This window comes from Heptranchias perlo, chromosome 25 (assembly GCF_035084215.1).
Source record: "Heptranchias perlo isolate sHepPer1 chromosome 25, sHepPer1.hap1, whole genome shotgun sequence".
Classification (NCBI taxonomy): domain Eukaryota; kingdom Metazoa; phylum Chordata; class Chondrichthyes; order Hexanchiformes; family Hexanchidae; genus Heptranchias; species Heptranchias perlo.
The window spans coordinates 9,691,775-9,706,668 of NC_090349.1; the positions used below are offsets into that span (position 1 = coordinate 9,691,775).

Consider the following 14,894-nt stretch of genomic DNA (forward strand, 5'->3'; position numbering starts at 1 on the left):
ATGTTGGTGGTGCTAGTGACCTCCTCTGCCACCTCGAGCCAGGCCTTTGTGGGGGCAGAGGCAGACTACTTCCTTCCATCCGCCGGGGTGAAGATCTCTGTCCTCCCCATCCAGTCGGACCTGGAGTGAGGCATCATTAAACCTGGGAGCAGCCTTCCCCGTGGGCTGTTCCATGCTGTAATTTTGGCTCCTTTCTGCAGCATCAGTCAGTGGAGGCCTGCCCCTTTAAATAGGGCTCCTCCAGCTGACAGCCTATGATGCGGGTGCGCAGCCCGAAACCCGGAAGCCAAGGTAAGTGACTTCAATTAGGCTGCGATCGCGTGCAGAGCACCCCGAATTCACTGGGCACGTTACCCGCACGCCCAGTCGACCCCATGCTGCCAACCTGCCTCCCTCCTAATATCGAGCCCAATATACCTGGTGTTCCAGGGAAACTAATAATGAATCAAGGACTGGAACTCAATAAAGTTAATATAAGCAAGAAAACAGTATTAGAAAAAATAATGGCACGAAAGACTGACAAATCCCCAGGACCTGATGGTTTCTACCCCAGGGTTTTAAAGGAAGTAGATGAGAAAATTGCAGATGCTTTAGCCATAATCGTCCAAAGCTCTCTCGATTCAGGAATTGTTGCTTTTATATTGGAAAATTGCAAATGTAACTACATTATTTACGAAAGGTGAGAGAGTGAAACCAGGAAATTCTAGACCTATTTAATCCAACATCAGTTGTAGAGAAGTTATTGGAATCTATAATTAAGGATGGAGTGACAGCACTTCGAGAAATTTGAACTGATTAGAGAGTGCCAACATGGATTTGTAAAGGGTAGGTCATGTCTAATGAACCTAATTGAATTTTTTGAGGAAGTCACTAAATTGGTAGAGAGGGACTGTCTATGGATGTAGTTTATATGGACTCCCAGCAGGCATTCAATAAGGTTCCATGTAAGGGACTGTTAGCTAAAATTAAAGCTCATTGAATTGGAGGCAAATTATTCACCTGGTTAGGAAATTGGTTAGGCGGCAGAAGACAGAGAGTAGAAATAATGGGTATGTACTCGAATTGGAAGGAAGTGACTAGTGGTATCCCACAAGGATTTGTGCTGGGGCATCAACTATTCACTATATTTATTAATGATTTAGATAACACAGTAGAGAGCCATATATCCAAGTTTGCCAATAACACAAAGATTGGTGACATAGTTAGTGTAGACAGAAGCATAAAATTACAAAGATACATTGATAGATTAAGTGAGTAGGCAAAACTGAGGCAGATGGATTTCAACAGAGGTAAGTGTGAGGTCATCCATTTTGGACCAAAAAAGGGTAGATCCGAGTTTTTTAAATGGTGAAGAGGCAGGAACAGTGGAGGTCCAAAGAGATTTAGGGGTCCATGTACACAGACCACTAAAATGTAGTGGTCAGCTACAAAAAATTATCCCACAAAAAGCAGTAGATGCTAGCTCAAATAATAATTTTAAACCTGTGACTGGTAGATTTTTGCTAGCCAAGGGTATTAACGAATATGGAGCCAAGGCGGATAAACAGTTAGAATACAAATCGGCCATGCTTTCGTTGAATGGTGGAACAGGCTCAAGAAGCTGAATGGCCTATTCATGCTCGTATAGTCCTATGTCACAGTGAAGGAGGAGGTAGTAGAGGAATTGGATAGGATAAAAATAGATAAAGAGGAGGTACTTAAAAGGTCGGCAGCGATCAAGGTAGAAAAGTCACCTGGTCCAGACGGGATGCATCCTAGGTTGCTGAGGGAAATAAGGGTGGAAATAGTTGAGGGCCTGGCCACAATCTTCCAATCCTCCTTAGGGGACTGGAGGATTGCAAATGTTACACCCTTGTTCAAAACAGGGGAGAGAGATAAACCTGGCAACTACAGGCCAGTCAGCCTAACGTCTGTGGTGGGGAAACATTTAGAGACAACAATCCGGGACAAAATTAATTGTCATTTGGAATAAAATGGGTTAATAAATGACGACAGGCAGCACGGATTTATTAACGGCAAATCGTGTTTGACTGACTTGATTGAGTTCTTTGATGAAGTAACGAAGACGGTTGATGAAGGTAGTGTGGTTGATTTTGTGTATGTGGACTTTCAAAAGGCATTTGATAAAGTTACACATAATAGACTTGTTGGCAAAATTGAAGCTCATGGGATTAAAGGGACAGTGGCAGCACGGATACAAAATTGGCTAAGAGACAGAAAGCAGAGAGAATTAGTGAATGGTTGTTCTTCAGACTGGAGATAAGAGTACAGTAGTGTTCCCCAGGGGTCGGTATGAAGTCCATTGCTCTTTTTGATATATATTATTGACCTGGAATTGGGTATACAGGGTATAATTTCAAAGTTTGCAGATGACATGAAACTTGGAAATGTAGTAAACAGTGAGGAGGATAGTAACAGTCTTCAGGAAGACATAGACTGGTGAAAAGGGCAGACACATGGCAGATGAAATTTAACACAGAGAAGTGTGAAGTGATGCATTTTGGTGGGAAGAATGAGGAGAGGCAATATAAACAAAATGGTGCGATTTTAAAGGTGGTACCGGAACAGAGTGACCTGGGGGTGTACATACACAAATCTTAGAAGGTGGCAGGACAAGGTGAGAAGGCTGTTTTTTTTAAAAAAAAAAAGCATACGGGATCCGTGGCTTTATAAACAGAGGCATAGAGTACAAAAGCAAGGAAGTTATGCTAAACGTTTGGGCCCCAGCTGGAGTATTGTGTCCAAATCTGGGCACCGCACTTTAGGGTGTCGAGGCCTTGGAGAGGGTGCAGAGGAGATTTACTAGAATGGTACCAGGGATGAGGGATTTGTTACGTGGAGAAGCTGGGGTTGTTGTTCTTAAAGCAGAGCAGGTTAAGTGGAGATTCGATAGAGGTGTTCAAAATCATGAAAGGTTTTGATAGACTAAAAAGGGAGGAACTGTTTGCAGTAGCAGAAGGGTCAGTAACTAGAGGACACAGATTTAAGGAAAATGACAAAAGAACCAGAAGTGACATGAGGAAAAAGATGCAGCGAGTTGTTATGATCTGCAATGCACTGCCTGAAAAGGTGGTCGAAGCAGCTTCAATAATAACTTTCAAAGGGGAATTGGATAAATACTTGAAGTGGAAAAATTTGCAGGGCCATGGGGAAAGGGCAGAGGAATGGGACTAATTGGATTGCTCTTTCAAAGAGCTGGCAAAGATACGATGGGCCAAATGGCTGCCTCCTGTGCTGTATCATTCTATGATTCTACATTTCAAGGTTGCCGATCAAATGACATGAGTTTTACTCTTGGATTATGGGATGAACTGACGTCTGTTGTAACCTTGTACACAATAGCCATCTTCTATCATGTAGAAGAGAATCTAAGTATCCAGTATTGTTATGGTACTGCAGTATAAATGTGAAAAACTAGAATGTTGCAACTAAAACTTTATCTGAAATTGGAGTCTTGTATTACTTGAGATGTGTCCGTATTGCTTACTGTGGACTTTTTTTATTACACAAACTCAGTTAAGCTATTCCGGTGAGTAGCAGAATCATCAGACTAGGAAGTCCCTGTTTTGATCCCCAGTTTGTGCTGAATTAATTGATTTCAGCCAGGACATCAATTAGGCACCATAATTGGCCTCTGCATCCTTGATATAGGTACAGAAAAATTGGCCAGGATTCCTGTTCTTGGTTGCTCTCCAGTTCCCCTGCTGGAAATGCACATCAGGTGTGGACATTAGATGAGAATAGTATTGGGCTTGGCTGTAATGCCTCCCTTGGTAAAGTAGCCTGAAAAATGCTTGCTGTCACTTGGGCAAAATACAAGAATGCATCCAATGGCTGTGGAATAGGAGCCAGGAAAGAGACAACTTCTTTGGAAGAGGAAGAGAGAAAATGAACGAGGGAAAAGAAGGCATGGTTTCTGGCTTTCTACGCCATTGTTGATAAAGGAATGTGATAATAGGAACTATATTCATTTTAAATGATCAGAAATCTGGTTGACCGCTTCTCTTGTAGGATTTGATAAAAGCTCTATTTTGTGTCTTCCCAGGTTATGGTGAATTTTGAAAATGAATCGTGCTTAATGCACTGCATAATTTCAGTGGTGAACCAGTACCCTCTGGTGGTGGGTGTAACTGTACAGCAGCATGTCCTGCATTGACCAGACCCAGCCTGCAGCTAAGCAAGCACCAGCTTCAGCTCAGGAATGAACTGTGCAGCCAGTTGGAGCCAATCACACACGCGCTTTTCTTTGAAGTATTTTCTTCTGAGTAGACTACAAGGCATGAGCGGACAATGGGGAGATTGGCACAAGATCAGTGAGTGGCTTTGAATCCATGTTGACGGGCTTGGCTCCTGAAATCCTACTTCACTGTCTTGGAGCAAATTCAACGATCTTCTGTAGGGCTCCTACAGCCAATAAAATCTTCAGTTAGACCAAAGCTTGGCTGCCTGAAAGTAATATGAAGTGCTGCTTCTCAGCAGGCTACTTGTGAAATTGCCACCAAGGATGGTTCTCCTTTTCCAGCATCTGCCAGTGAATTGTTGGAATGGTTGGCCCCCTTGTGGCTGACAGATTCGCTGTGATCAGCTTATAAAGGACTGGGACACAGGAGAGTGAGTGGCTGAGTTAGGTATACGCGGTGGACAGTAAAACCAAAAATGTTGGTAACCAACACATTTTTTCTTTTAAAGACAGAAAATCTCACTTAGCAACAGTCTCTAATTGTTAGCAGTTGCATCCAGAATCTCATCACTAAGGTAATCGCACTTTAATGAGATGTGATCATCTGATAGAAACTGTTTGAAGACCCGACTGGCTGAAATCAGCAGAGCCTTTTAAATGAGTAAGTGCAGGGTAGGTACTTACTGAACTGCCCGAAATAGTTGGTGAGCTTAATATGCTATAAGCGGCGCCTTTGTAATTGACTCCTGTGATAATGGCAAATTGATAACTCCATTTGCCCGATAGAGGTGGCTGCCCATGATAAGTGCAGACAGTGTAAGTGGTGGGGCTATACTACTTTCTCACTCTCCCGATAGTTGATAGGATTTTGTATAGGGATGTGCTATTAACAGTATTGTTGCTTTATCCCATTCTATTTACTTACAGTACATTTGCTAATGGACTTCTTATTCTGTCCAAGTACATATGAGCAGCATGATTGGGGGAAGGGGGTAAACTGTTCTGAATGGGACACCACTGGCTTAAATTGATGTAAGAGTTTTAGAAGATTTATGAAACTATTTTGGGTGTTGTCTTATGGTTCACTATTCAGAATAGTGTGTTATTTTGGAACAACGGGGCAGCTGGTGGAATAAGTAGGAACGTGACAGGGAACTTTTAAATGTGAATAGAGCTGGTATACAAGACTTCTGTTGGGGAAGTGAAAGTGAGGTGTGTTGTGTAAGCATTCCTTGTAGCGAGGGAGGGAATGCAGGGGGAGACATGTGGCATTATCGCACTCTCCTTGAGGGAAGATCTATCCTGGCTGCTGGTGTGAAACTTCGCTGTGGTGTTTTCACTAGTTATATACAAGTAATTGTGCAGCACATCACGTAATCAAGCATCTCCAAAATAAGTTGCCTACCATAGAACCATGGAAATTTACAGCACAGAAAGTGGTCATTAGGCTCATCGTGCCTGTGCCTGTCCCTGCCCTTTGCTAGAGTAAAACAAAACTAATCCTGCTGCTGTGCTGTCTCCCCAGACTCTCTATCCCCTACTTCAAATGCATATCTATGCTTGACTTAGAAGATACAATGTTCTTCACCCTCTTCCTGTGGCAAAGCATTGATGCTCTAACAGTTCTCTGTGCAAAGAAATTTCTTGTAACCTCTCCGCGCTCTGCTAGTGGTGATTTTAAATTGTCGACTCCTCATCACTGACCCCCGACCCTCTATTAAATCTCTGCCACCATGTAAATAGTCCTAGTATCTCAAGTCTCTGGTAATAACAATCATTTCTCATCTCTGGTATCATCCTTGTGAATCTACTGTACTGTCTCTCTGACTTTAATGGGCCAGAAATTGCTTCCAAAATAACAGAGGAGCTCAACACACACTCAGTTTTTAGTGGTGAATTGAAGGAGCAAGTTCCTGTGTTTGTACACGTGCAGTAAAATGCGGAAATCGTGAACTTGTTCCTATTGGTTTGCTGGCGATTTGACAGCTTCGAATTAAAGGGCCATCGCACGCCTTTTCTGCCCAGCTGTAAAGTAACTAATTACACCACCAAACAGGTACGCTTAAAAATACCAGGTCTAAACGAAGTTTTAACAGCGTGGTTATTCTTAATGACTGTCAAACAACTATAAATTAACATTTAAAATTGTGGAGTCTCCTATTACTACTTATTTTAATAGTTTTTAGTCATTTAAAAAAAATCTTTACTTTCCCTTCTGTCTAATTTAATTCAATTATTTCTTTGGCTTTTTATGAAAAAAATTATTTTTTTATTTACAATGACATACAGAATATTAACTTTAAGTGAATGAAGTCTGCTCGCCTGCTTGAGCAGTGCAGCCTGAATCTGTGGGCGTGACTTCTCTTCCTGACAGATTTTGTGGGCGTATCTTCTCCTCACAGACTGTTCCAGCTGTGCGGCAACTCACGCTGCTCAGAGGGTGGGTTGACAGTGCACATTTTGTTTAAAGTTCAAATTCAACCAATTCGACATCATAGAGCCCGCAGTAAGTATTTTCGTTAATTACATTTGCAGGAGCTGCAGTGAGCGTTGCCTCGCCGCTCTGCCTGATTTCTGGCCCAATGTCTTTTTAGTAATGGTGCTACCACGACTCTAACTGTAGCCAAATCATTGCTTTGTGCAAATTTATCACCCTCCAGAGCTGTTGTTAGCTGTAATGTATAATGAGTTCTGACTGTCCACATCAGGACAAGACACTGCCACCCCCTTATCTAAGCTGTATGAAAAGGCAGATGATCAGAAATCTGGATCAAGTCAGATTAAAATATCCATTGTAAATGGAGCTTATATTGTATTTATGAAAACAATGGTAATCCCAGTGGTGCAGTAGGTAAATTAATGGTTTGGTGTGGTATTGCCATGCTGACTAGTAAGATTCCAGCTTTGGCCCCCAGTTTGTGCTGACTTGGCTGTTCTCATACAGTGTGGCAGTATAGCTGGCTTTACTGCAGCTAGACTGGCGAAGGAAAGAATCAGCCATGATTCTTACTTTCGATTATTATCGTGTGACTCCTTCTGGAAAGTGCTAACGTGTGGACATTGGGTATGGACACAGACGGGCCCTCCACAGTTGAGTGACCTGCTAGAACTTGCAGGCTCGGCACGAAAAACGACTGGGTTGAAATACTGAAGGGACTCCACTGCTCAAGGAACTGTCCCCCAGCAAGAGTCTGCACTTTCTAAAAAGGATATTGAAAATAGAAAAAAATTAGAGGGGAGGGGGACAGAACATTGGTTTAGTCGAATTGTATGTTTAAACCCCCCCCCCCTCCATGTTTTTTCAGGACGCATATGCAGGATCTACAGGAAGTCACCCAGGATCTGCACTACGAGAATTTCCGCTCAGAGCGGCTGAAACGTGTTGGCAGGTTGGTTACTATATTTCTAGTGTCCCTTTCTTCCCTCCGTGATACTCATATGCTTCTGGTTTCTGTTTAAAAACAAAAAATCGGTTAACAAAGTTCATTTCTTGCGCATTTGGTCTGTCTTTAGTATTGATCTTAATGTGTGTGTAATTTAAATTCAAAGATTGCAGAATCCTGATAGTTTAGTGGGTAAATAGAGAAGGAGGTGTGCTGACTCATAAAAATCACAGCTTTTATCCTGCGTCTGTGTTAAGTTAACTGATCTCAACTGGGTTGTGCTCCGGTTGGTCTCTGTACCTTTTGGCATAGGGAGGAGCAAAAAAAAATCAATCCAGGTTTGTGCTCTTGATCATTGTCTAATGCCCCCCTATCGAGTAATCGTTAAGCACTCCCTTTTGAGGTGAAATATGGTTTCTTGGGTGAGGCACTGGAGAGCTGCTGCTGCCTGTAGGGACTGTCCTGCAACATGAATCATAGCCATTCGAAGAAGAGAGGAGAAAATTGTTCTGGGGACCTGGCGAGCAAAGAGCTATTCTAAGGAAAAAATGAATGGAGGCAAATGCATTCTAGAATTGATTGAATAGTTTGCCACTATTCGTTGTTAGGGCTCCTAGACAAATAATGGCCACCTGGACAAGTTGCCCAAGGGTAATTGACATATGAGGGGGGAAAGTAGGGGTGGAGACCATTCAATGGAGGATGGAAGAAGATATAGGTGGCGTTGCAGCTGGTTGTGATGCAATCCTTCATAAGCCCCTGTGTTTGGCTTAAGTTGTAGAACTGACTTGGTTTTAATAGGGGGTGAAGTTTTAGAAAACATTTTCTTAATTCTTAATCAGGCTTTTTTCACACTTGCCAGTAGTGAAGTCTCGTTTTTTTTGGTGGTCCGGAAAAAAAATTGTCTTGCATCTGAATATATCTGCAGCCCAATTGTGGAGCAACAGTGCTTTTGTAATTGCAGGCAAACCTGAAAGTCACTTTCCTGTTTTCTGGATTGAAGAAGATAGTGTAGATTAAAGATAATGTAGATTATAGAGAATGCAGAAGAAAAGACCAACCAGTTTGTAACAGTAATGTTTATGTTCTGAAGTTACACAGAATATGTTGCAAATGTTGGATAAATTCTATGAAAGTCAGATTTCTAATTTCATATTATATTGGGACAAGCACTTACACAAGCAATTAACAGAGGCGCAGAGCACAAAAGCAAGGAAGTTATGATGAACCTTTGTAAAACACTGTTTGGCCTCAGCTGGAGTATTGTGTTCAATTCTGGGCACCACTCTTTAGGAAGGATGTCAAGGCCTTAGAGAGGGTGCAGAAGAGATTTACTGGAATGGTGCCAGGGATGAGGGACTTCAGTTATGTGGAGAGACTGGAGAAGCTGGGGTTGTTCTCCTTAGAGCAGAGAAGGATAAAAGCAGATTTGATAAAGGTGTTCAAAATCTTGACAGAATAAATAAGAAGAAACTGTTTCCAGTGGCAGAAGGGTCATTAACCGGCGGACACAGATTCAAGGTGATCGGCAAAAGAGCCAGAGGCAACGTGAGGAAACATTTTTTTACGTAGCGAGTTGCAATGATCTGGAAGGCACTGCCTGAAAGGCTGGTGGAAGCAGATTCAATAGTAATTTTCAAAAAGGAATTGGACAAATACTTGAAGGAAAAAATTTACAGGGCTATGGGGAAAGAGTAGGGGAGTGGGACTAATTGAATAGCTCTTTCAAAGAGCCGGCACAGGCATGATGAGCCAAATGGCCGCCTCCTGTGCTGTACCTATTGCGATGCATCATTGATTTAATGTGCGAGTACGGTATTTGTACACACATCGCTTGAGATCCCTATATAATGACTTTCATAAGTGCAACATACGAGCTTTTGTGATGGAAGTAAATGTGAGTTATTGATCAAGTAAAGTGTAGAAAGATATTTAAATGTTTCTTCAGTTACATGCAGTATACATTGGGTTAAAGTTTACAATTCATTAAGGACTTGAACTGTACAACTTGTGTATGCCTCTGTGTTAGTTCTTGTTCTTGTACAGTTGCATGTTACTATTAGGGCAGTACTCCAACTAAACATTGGGAAGATCGAAGCCATTGCCTTTGGTCTCCACCGTAAACTCCGTTCCCTGGCCTCTGACTCCCTCCCTCTCTCTGGCCACTGTCTGAGGCTGAACCAGACCATTCGCAACCTTAGCACCCTATTTGACCCTGAGATGTGCTTCAGACTGCCTACGTCCACCTCCGTAACATCGCCTGTTTCCGCCCCTGCCTCAGCTCATCTGCTGCTGAAACCCTCATCCATGCCGTAGTTACCTCTAGACTTGACTGTTCCAATGCTCTCCTGGCTGGCCTCCCATCTTCCATCCTATGTAAACTTGAGCTCATCAAAAACTCTGTTGCTTGTATCCTAACTCTCACCAAGTCCCGTTCTCCCATCACCCCTGTGCTCGCTGAACTACATTGTCTCTTGGTCCGGCAACGTCTCGATTTTAAGATTCTCATCCTTGTTTTTAAATCCCTCGCCCCTCCCTATCTCTGTAATCTCCAATTATTGCCTCTTGCGTATCCCAGATTTTAATCGCTCCACCAATGGCATTCATGCCTTCAGCTACCTAGACCCTAAGCTCTGGAATTCCCTCCCGAAACCCCTCTACCTCTCCTCCTTTAAGACGTTCTTTAAAACCTACCCCTTTAACCAAGCTTTTGGACTCCTGTCTTAATATGTCTTTATGTGGCTTGGTGTCAAATTTTGTTTGATAACGCTCCTGTGAAGTGCCTTGGGACGTTTTACTTCGTCAAAGGTGCTTTTTAAACGCAAGTTGTTGTTATTTGAGGACCACGTCAAGCTGTGTTGGGATTGAACCACCAAAATTAAATTCACCATCACAGATGGCTGAGTACTTGTTCCAAATAATGTACAGCTCTCCTTTATTGTTTGTGAGATGCACACCAGTGATACCTATTCAACCATGTGTATTACTTGGTTAATCCCATTGTTACATGTGTCGAATCATAGAATGTTACAGCATAGAAATAGGCCATTTGCTCATCAAGTCTGTGCTAGCATTTTCTCCAAGTGTCACCTAGTTTAATTGTACTCCCTGCTTGATCCCCATATCCTTTAATGTTCCGCGTTTTCAAGGCAACTATCTAATTCCTTCTAAAAGAGTTTCTGGACTTCCTTCAACAACTGTTTGTGGCAGAGAATTTCACATTCTAGCCAGTCTCTGAAAATATTTTTGTTTGTAACCTCCCCTTTAGTTCTTTTTGTGATAATTTTAAATGTATGCCCTCTCGTTGCCAGCTCGACAATCAGTGGAAATGACCTATCACTATTTACACTCTCATAACATTTCATAATGACCAGTGTATCTGCATACCTAAGTCTCATCATTTCCTCTACTTCATTTAAAATCTTATCATTTTAGGTGTATCTCTCTTCGAAAATGTATTATTTCTAATTTTTCAACATTGAACTGCATCTGCTGCCTATCTGCCCACCCTGCTAGCCTATCTATGTCCTCTTGCAGTCTTTCACGGTCTTTGTTAGAATTTGTCATACCCTGGTTTGGAATCGTCAACATATTCTGATAATTTTCCGTCAATTTGTTAATCCGAATTATTTATGTATAAGGTAAATCGGAGTGACCCAAACACTGACCCCTGTAGAACATCACTCATCCCGTCTTTCCAGTCTAAATAACTTCCTTTAATCCCTGCCCTTTGCTTTCTGCCTCGTATAATCTTCCTTTCAATATGGCTTGATACACACTCCTTTTTTCTTACTGGTACATACCTTTTCCGCTTCCATTTCAGTATTTTCCCATTATTGATGTACGGTTCTATTTGCCAAATATTTTCCCTCCATTTAATCTGGACAGGGTTCCCTTTTATTTTGCTCTAATTTGCTTTTTTTCCAGTCAAGTACTTTTTTTCTTTTTCCTTTTACCTTTCAGTTCTTAAACTGAATCTAATTATGTTGTGGTCACTGTATCTCAAATGTTCCCCTATCCTTAGGTCACCTGCCTGCTCAACTTCATTATCCAGACCAGGCCAATTAGTGCTGCCATGTACCCCCCAGACTGTAGTCTCGCAACAATATGCTAGCAGGAGCCTTTGCTTTTTCCATGACCTCAGTTACTTGGAACGTCCTCTTGAGCAGAACCTGATTGTATTATTGTTAGAGCCTCAGGTCAGATTCATAAATGTGACTAATGCAGTTAGCTGCTTAGTAATCTTGAATACGGTGCCCGCAGTAATTATGTAGTGCAGATGTTTGTGGGAAATTCACACAACACAGCGGTTATCTTGTTCCAGACCTTTGGGCAAAACTCAGAATAAGGTGACATCCCTCATTATAATACGATTTATTTAGAACATTTAAGCAGCGTCAGACATCGTAATGCAGCTTAATATTGTGTATCTAAACATTAATGGGAAGACTGGCCCAGGAGGGTCCCATGGAGAGATAAAAACGAGAGTGAGGATATAATATCCACCCAAGGAGGGAATGTGTTGACTCATGTCTTGGCTTTGGTGAAATGTGTTTTGTGAGATGCTCTTCAGTAACTCCGCAGCTGTCAGCCTCTGCCCTAAGCTTTACTGTTGTTCCACTCAGTGAGCAGAAATAACGAGCTGAAATCTAACTATACATCCCTTGGTTCAAATTCTAACGTGCTTCACAATTCAGTGCTTAAGGATGGCTTCAAATGGTCTAATCCAAGTTTTAAAATGGTGTTTTGGATTGATTTCCAAGATGCTCAAAGTCAGTTAGGATTGATGAGCATGGAGATGTTGCTGATGAATGCCCATTATCCCTCGTCTCTATCCCTTCAGTAAAAATCGACTCTCATAATTAGAAAAGCTGCTAACTATTCATTGTTTCTTCATTCGTTCTATGTGTGTCTATATTCCATTCAATTGCAAGGCAGAAATTTTTTTTTGAAGTGTTTTGATGAGGCACAAAAGGATTTATTTTAATTTTCAGAAGATTAATAGGCACAATTAAATGTGACTATTATTAGGGTCAGGAAGATGCCCTGCAGAAGGTGTACCAGGGCTTCACTCAGGGTCTCCCAACCACTGAACCTCTCTGGTTTGTTGTATTCTTTGTTACACTGAGGTATCTCTTGTACAAGACTGTATGCTCTGGTGACATGTACTGAAAAGCAGAGGGCAGTATTCATCCATTCTGGCATTCAGATGGTCACATGATTAATATCCATGTTCAGCATATCTGAAAATAATTCAACCAGCAGATGCTGTTAACCTTATGAATGCTGTTAGATACTAATTGTATAAAAGTTGAACATCTGTTGAGTGTAGTAGAACTGGAAAAATAACAGAACCACAGGATATCAGTTAATTCATAGTATTTTTAGAATAAATCCCCTTTCTCTCGGGGGGAAAAAAAAGGTGCTTCTTGCTTTTGGTATACATGCTAATTTATTCCTTCGTGCTGTTCATTGGCTGATAACTGACTGCAGGGAGAGGGCTTTCCACAGTTCATTCTGAGTTTGTGTCTTTGGCAGGGGAAGGGAGGCTGGCAGCTGGGTATGTGTTCAGACTGGGGAGGAGAGGGGAGCTCACGTCTGATGTATGAGTATGGATATTGAGCTTATGCTTGGTATTGTCTGTTCCCTGGTAATAGTGGTGAACACAGCAAAAAGAAAAAGTTGTAAGGCTCTGCGGTCAGAGATTATGTCCACTATTGGAATAAGTGCAAACTATATTATATGCGTGGCTAGAAATGTGTAGGAAGGACAGGTTCAGATTCCTCGAGTGTTCAGGTTAGTTTTAGGGCAAGAGTGTGCTGCACCAATGGGACAATCTACACCTGAACAGATCTGTAACCAGTATCCTTGCAACAAGCTTCACTGGAACAATGGGGGAAGGTTTAACCAAATTTGCTTGGGAGAGGTGAAAAGCAAGAGAGCAGTGTTAGCAGCTTGGTAGGGAAAGTAATTTTAGGTGCATAGGGAATAAGAAAGTAGAAAAGTTGAGAGATTAAACAGGACAAGGTAGTGAAGAATAATAAATGAGGATGGGGAAGACAAAAATGAGAAAATATGGGAATCCAAACTATTATTATTATATTAATGCACAGAGGATAAGAAACATAATTGGGGGTCTGATTGAAATAGAAAATCATGATATGATAGCAGTGCCTGAACCATGGCTGCAGATGAGCCGAGATTGGCAATTAAATATTCCTTAGTTATAAAGCTTTCAGGAGATATAGGTAAGGAAAAAAGTGAGGAGGGGTAGCGGTATTAATTAAAGACCATATCATGGGACTAGGATGTAAAAATTTAAATAGAGAAGTAGCCTAAAGATATTCCCTTAGGATTGAGCTGAGGAATAGGAAGGGATTGGTCATTATTACTGGGAATATATTATAACAGATCAAGCAGTGGAAAGGAAATTTGCACAGATTTAGAGAGGTGTGTATTAGCAATAGAGTTATAATTGTAGGAGATTTTAATTATATCCAAGACTTGACTGAGATAGTGAAAATGTTTGTGGTGAAAAGGGAGTGACTTGTTTGCAGTGTATTGGGCACTGTTTTCTCAAATAACATATCGCTACTCTAACAAGGAAGGATGCACTACTTAGCCTAGTTCTAGGTAATGAAGCAGAGCAAGTAGATGGCCTGAAAGAATAGGACTATCTGGGAAGCAGTGGCCACAAAATAGTTAGGTTCAGTTTAAAAATAGAAAAGGAAAAGTCGAGGACTAGGAAACTTTACTGGAAAAACATAAATTATAGCAAGACAAAAAGGGGTCTTGCCCAGATTAAATGGAAGGGGGAAAATGGCAAATAGAACTATAGTCTGGCAATTGGAAATATTTAAACAGGAGGTGAAACGGGTACAAATCAAGTAAGGAGAAAAAAGGATTAGATCAAATTTGAAACTTTAAAAAGCATTTAGTACTAATAAGGCAGGTGATTAAAAATTAAAGCCAGGACAAATATAGAGAATAGGAAAACTACAAAAAGGGAGCTTAAAAAGACTAAAAGGGATCATGAGAGAAAATTAGTAGATTAAAAAAGCATAAGGGATAACAAATAGGCTTTCTGTCGGCACACTGATGAAAGGTAGTCAAGTTCGGGAAACAGCTGCTAAGAGATGAAAGATTCAAGTTAAAATCGGAGAATTAGGGAATAGTAGAAATACTAAGTGAATACTTGCCTCTGTTTTCAGAGGTGGCAGTTGACACTGAAGAGCCACTAGAGGTTGGTGTAGAACTGTTAGTTGAAGTTATTATTCAGAGAAATGGTACTAAAGATGTTACTCAGACTTAAGTTATTCAAACTTGTCCTT

The 14,894-nt window shown here is 41.3% G+C and overlaps 1 protein-coding gene across 1 annotated transcript in view; it reads left to right on the forward strand.

Moving 5' to 3' along the window:
- zgc:63587 (uncharacterized protein LOC393431 homolog) overlaps window positions 1-14,894 on the forward strand; it is a 130,315-nt gene that overhangs the window by 81,424 nt on the left and 33,997 nt on the right. Inside the window, exon 11 of the mRNA XM_068005546.1 lies at window positions 7,486-7,569. Coding sequence (XP_067861647.1) covers window positions 7,486-7,569 — 84 coding nt within the window. The remainder of the gene's footprint in view (window positions 1-7,485; window positions 7,570-14,894) is intronic.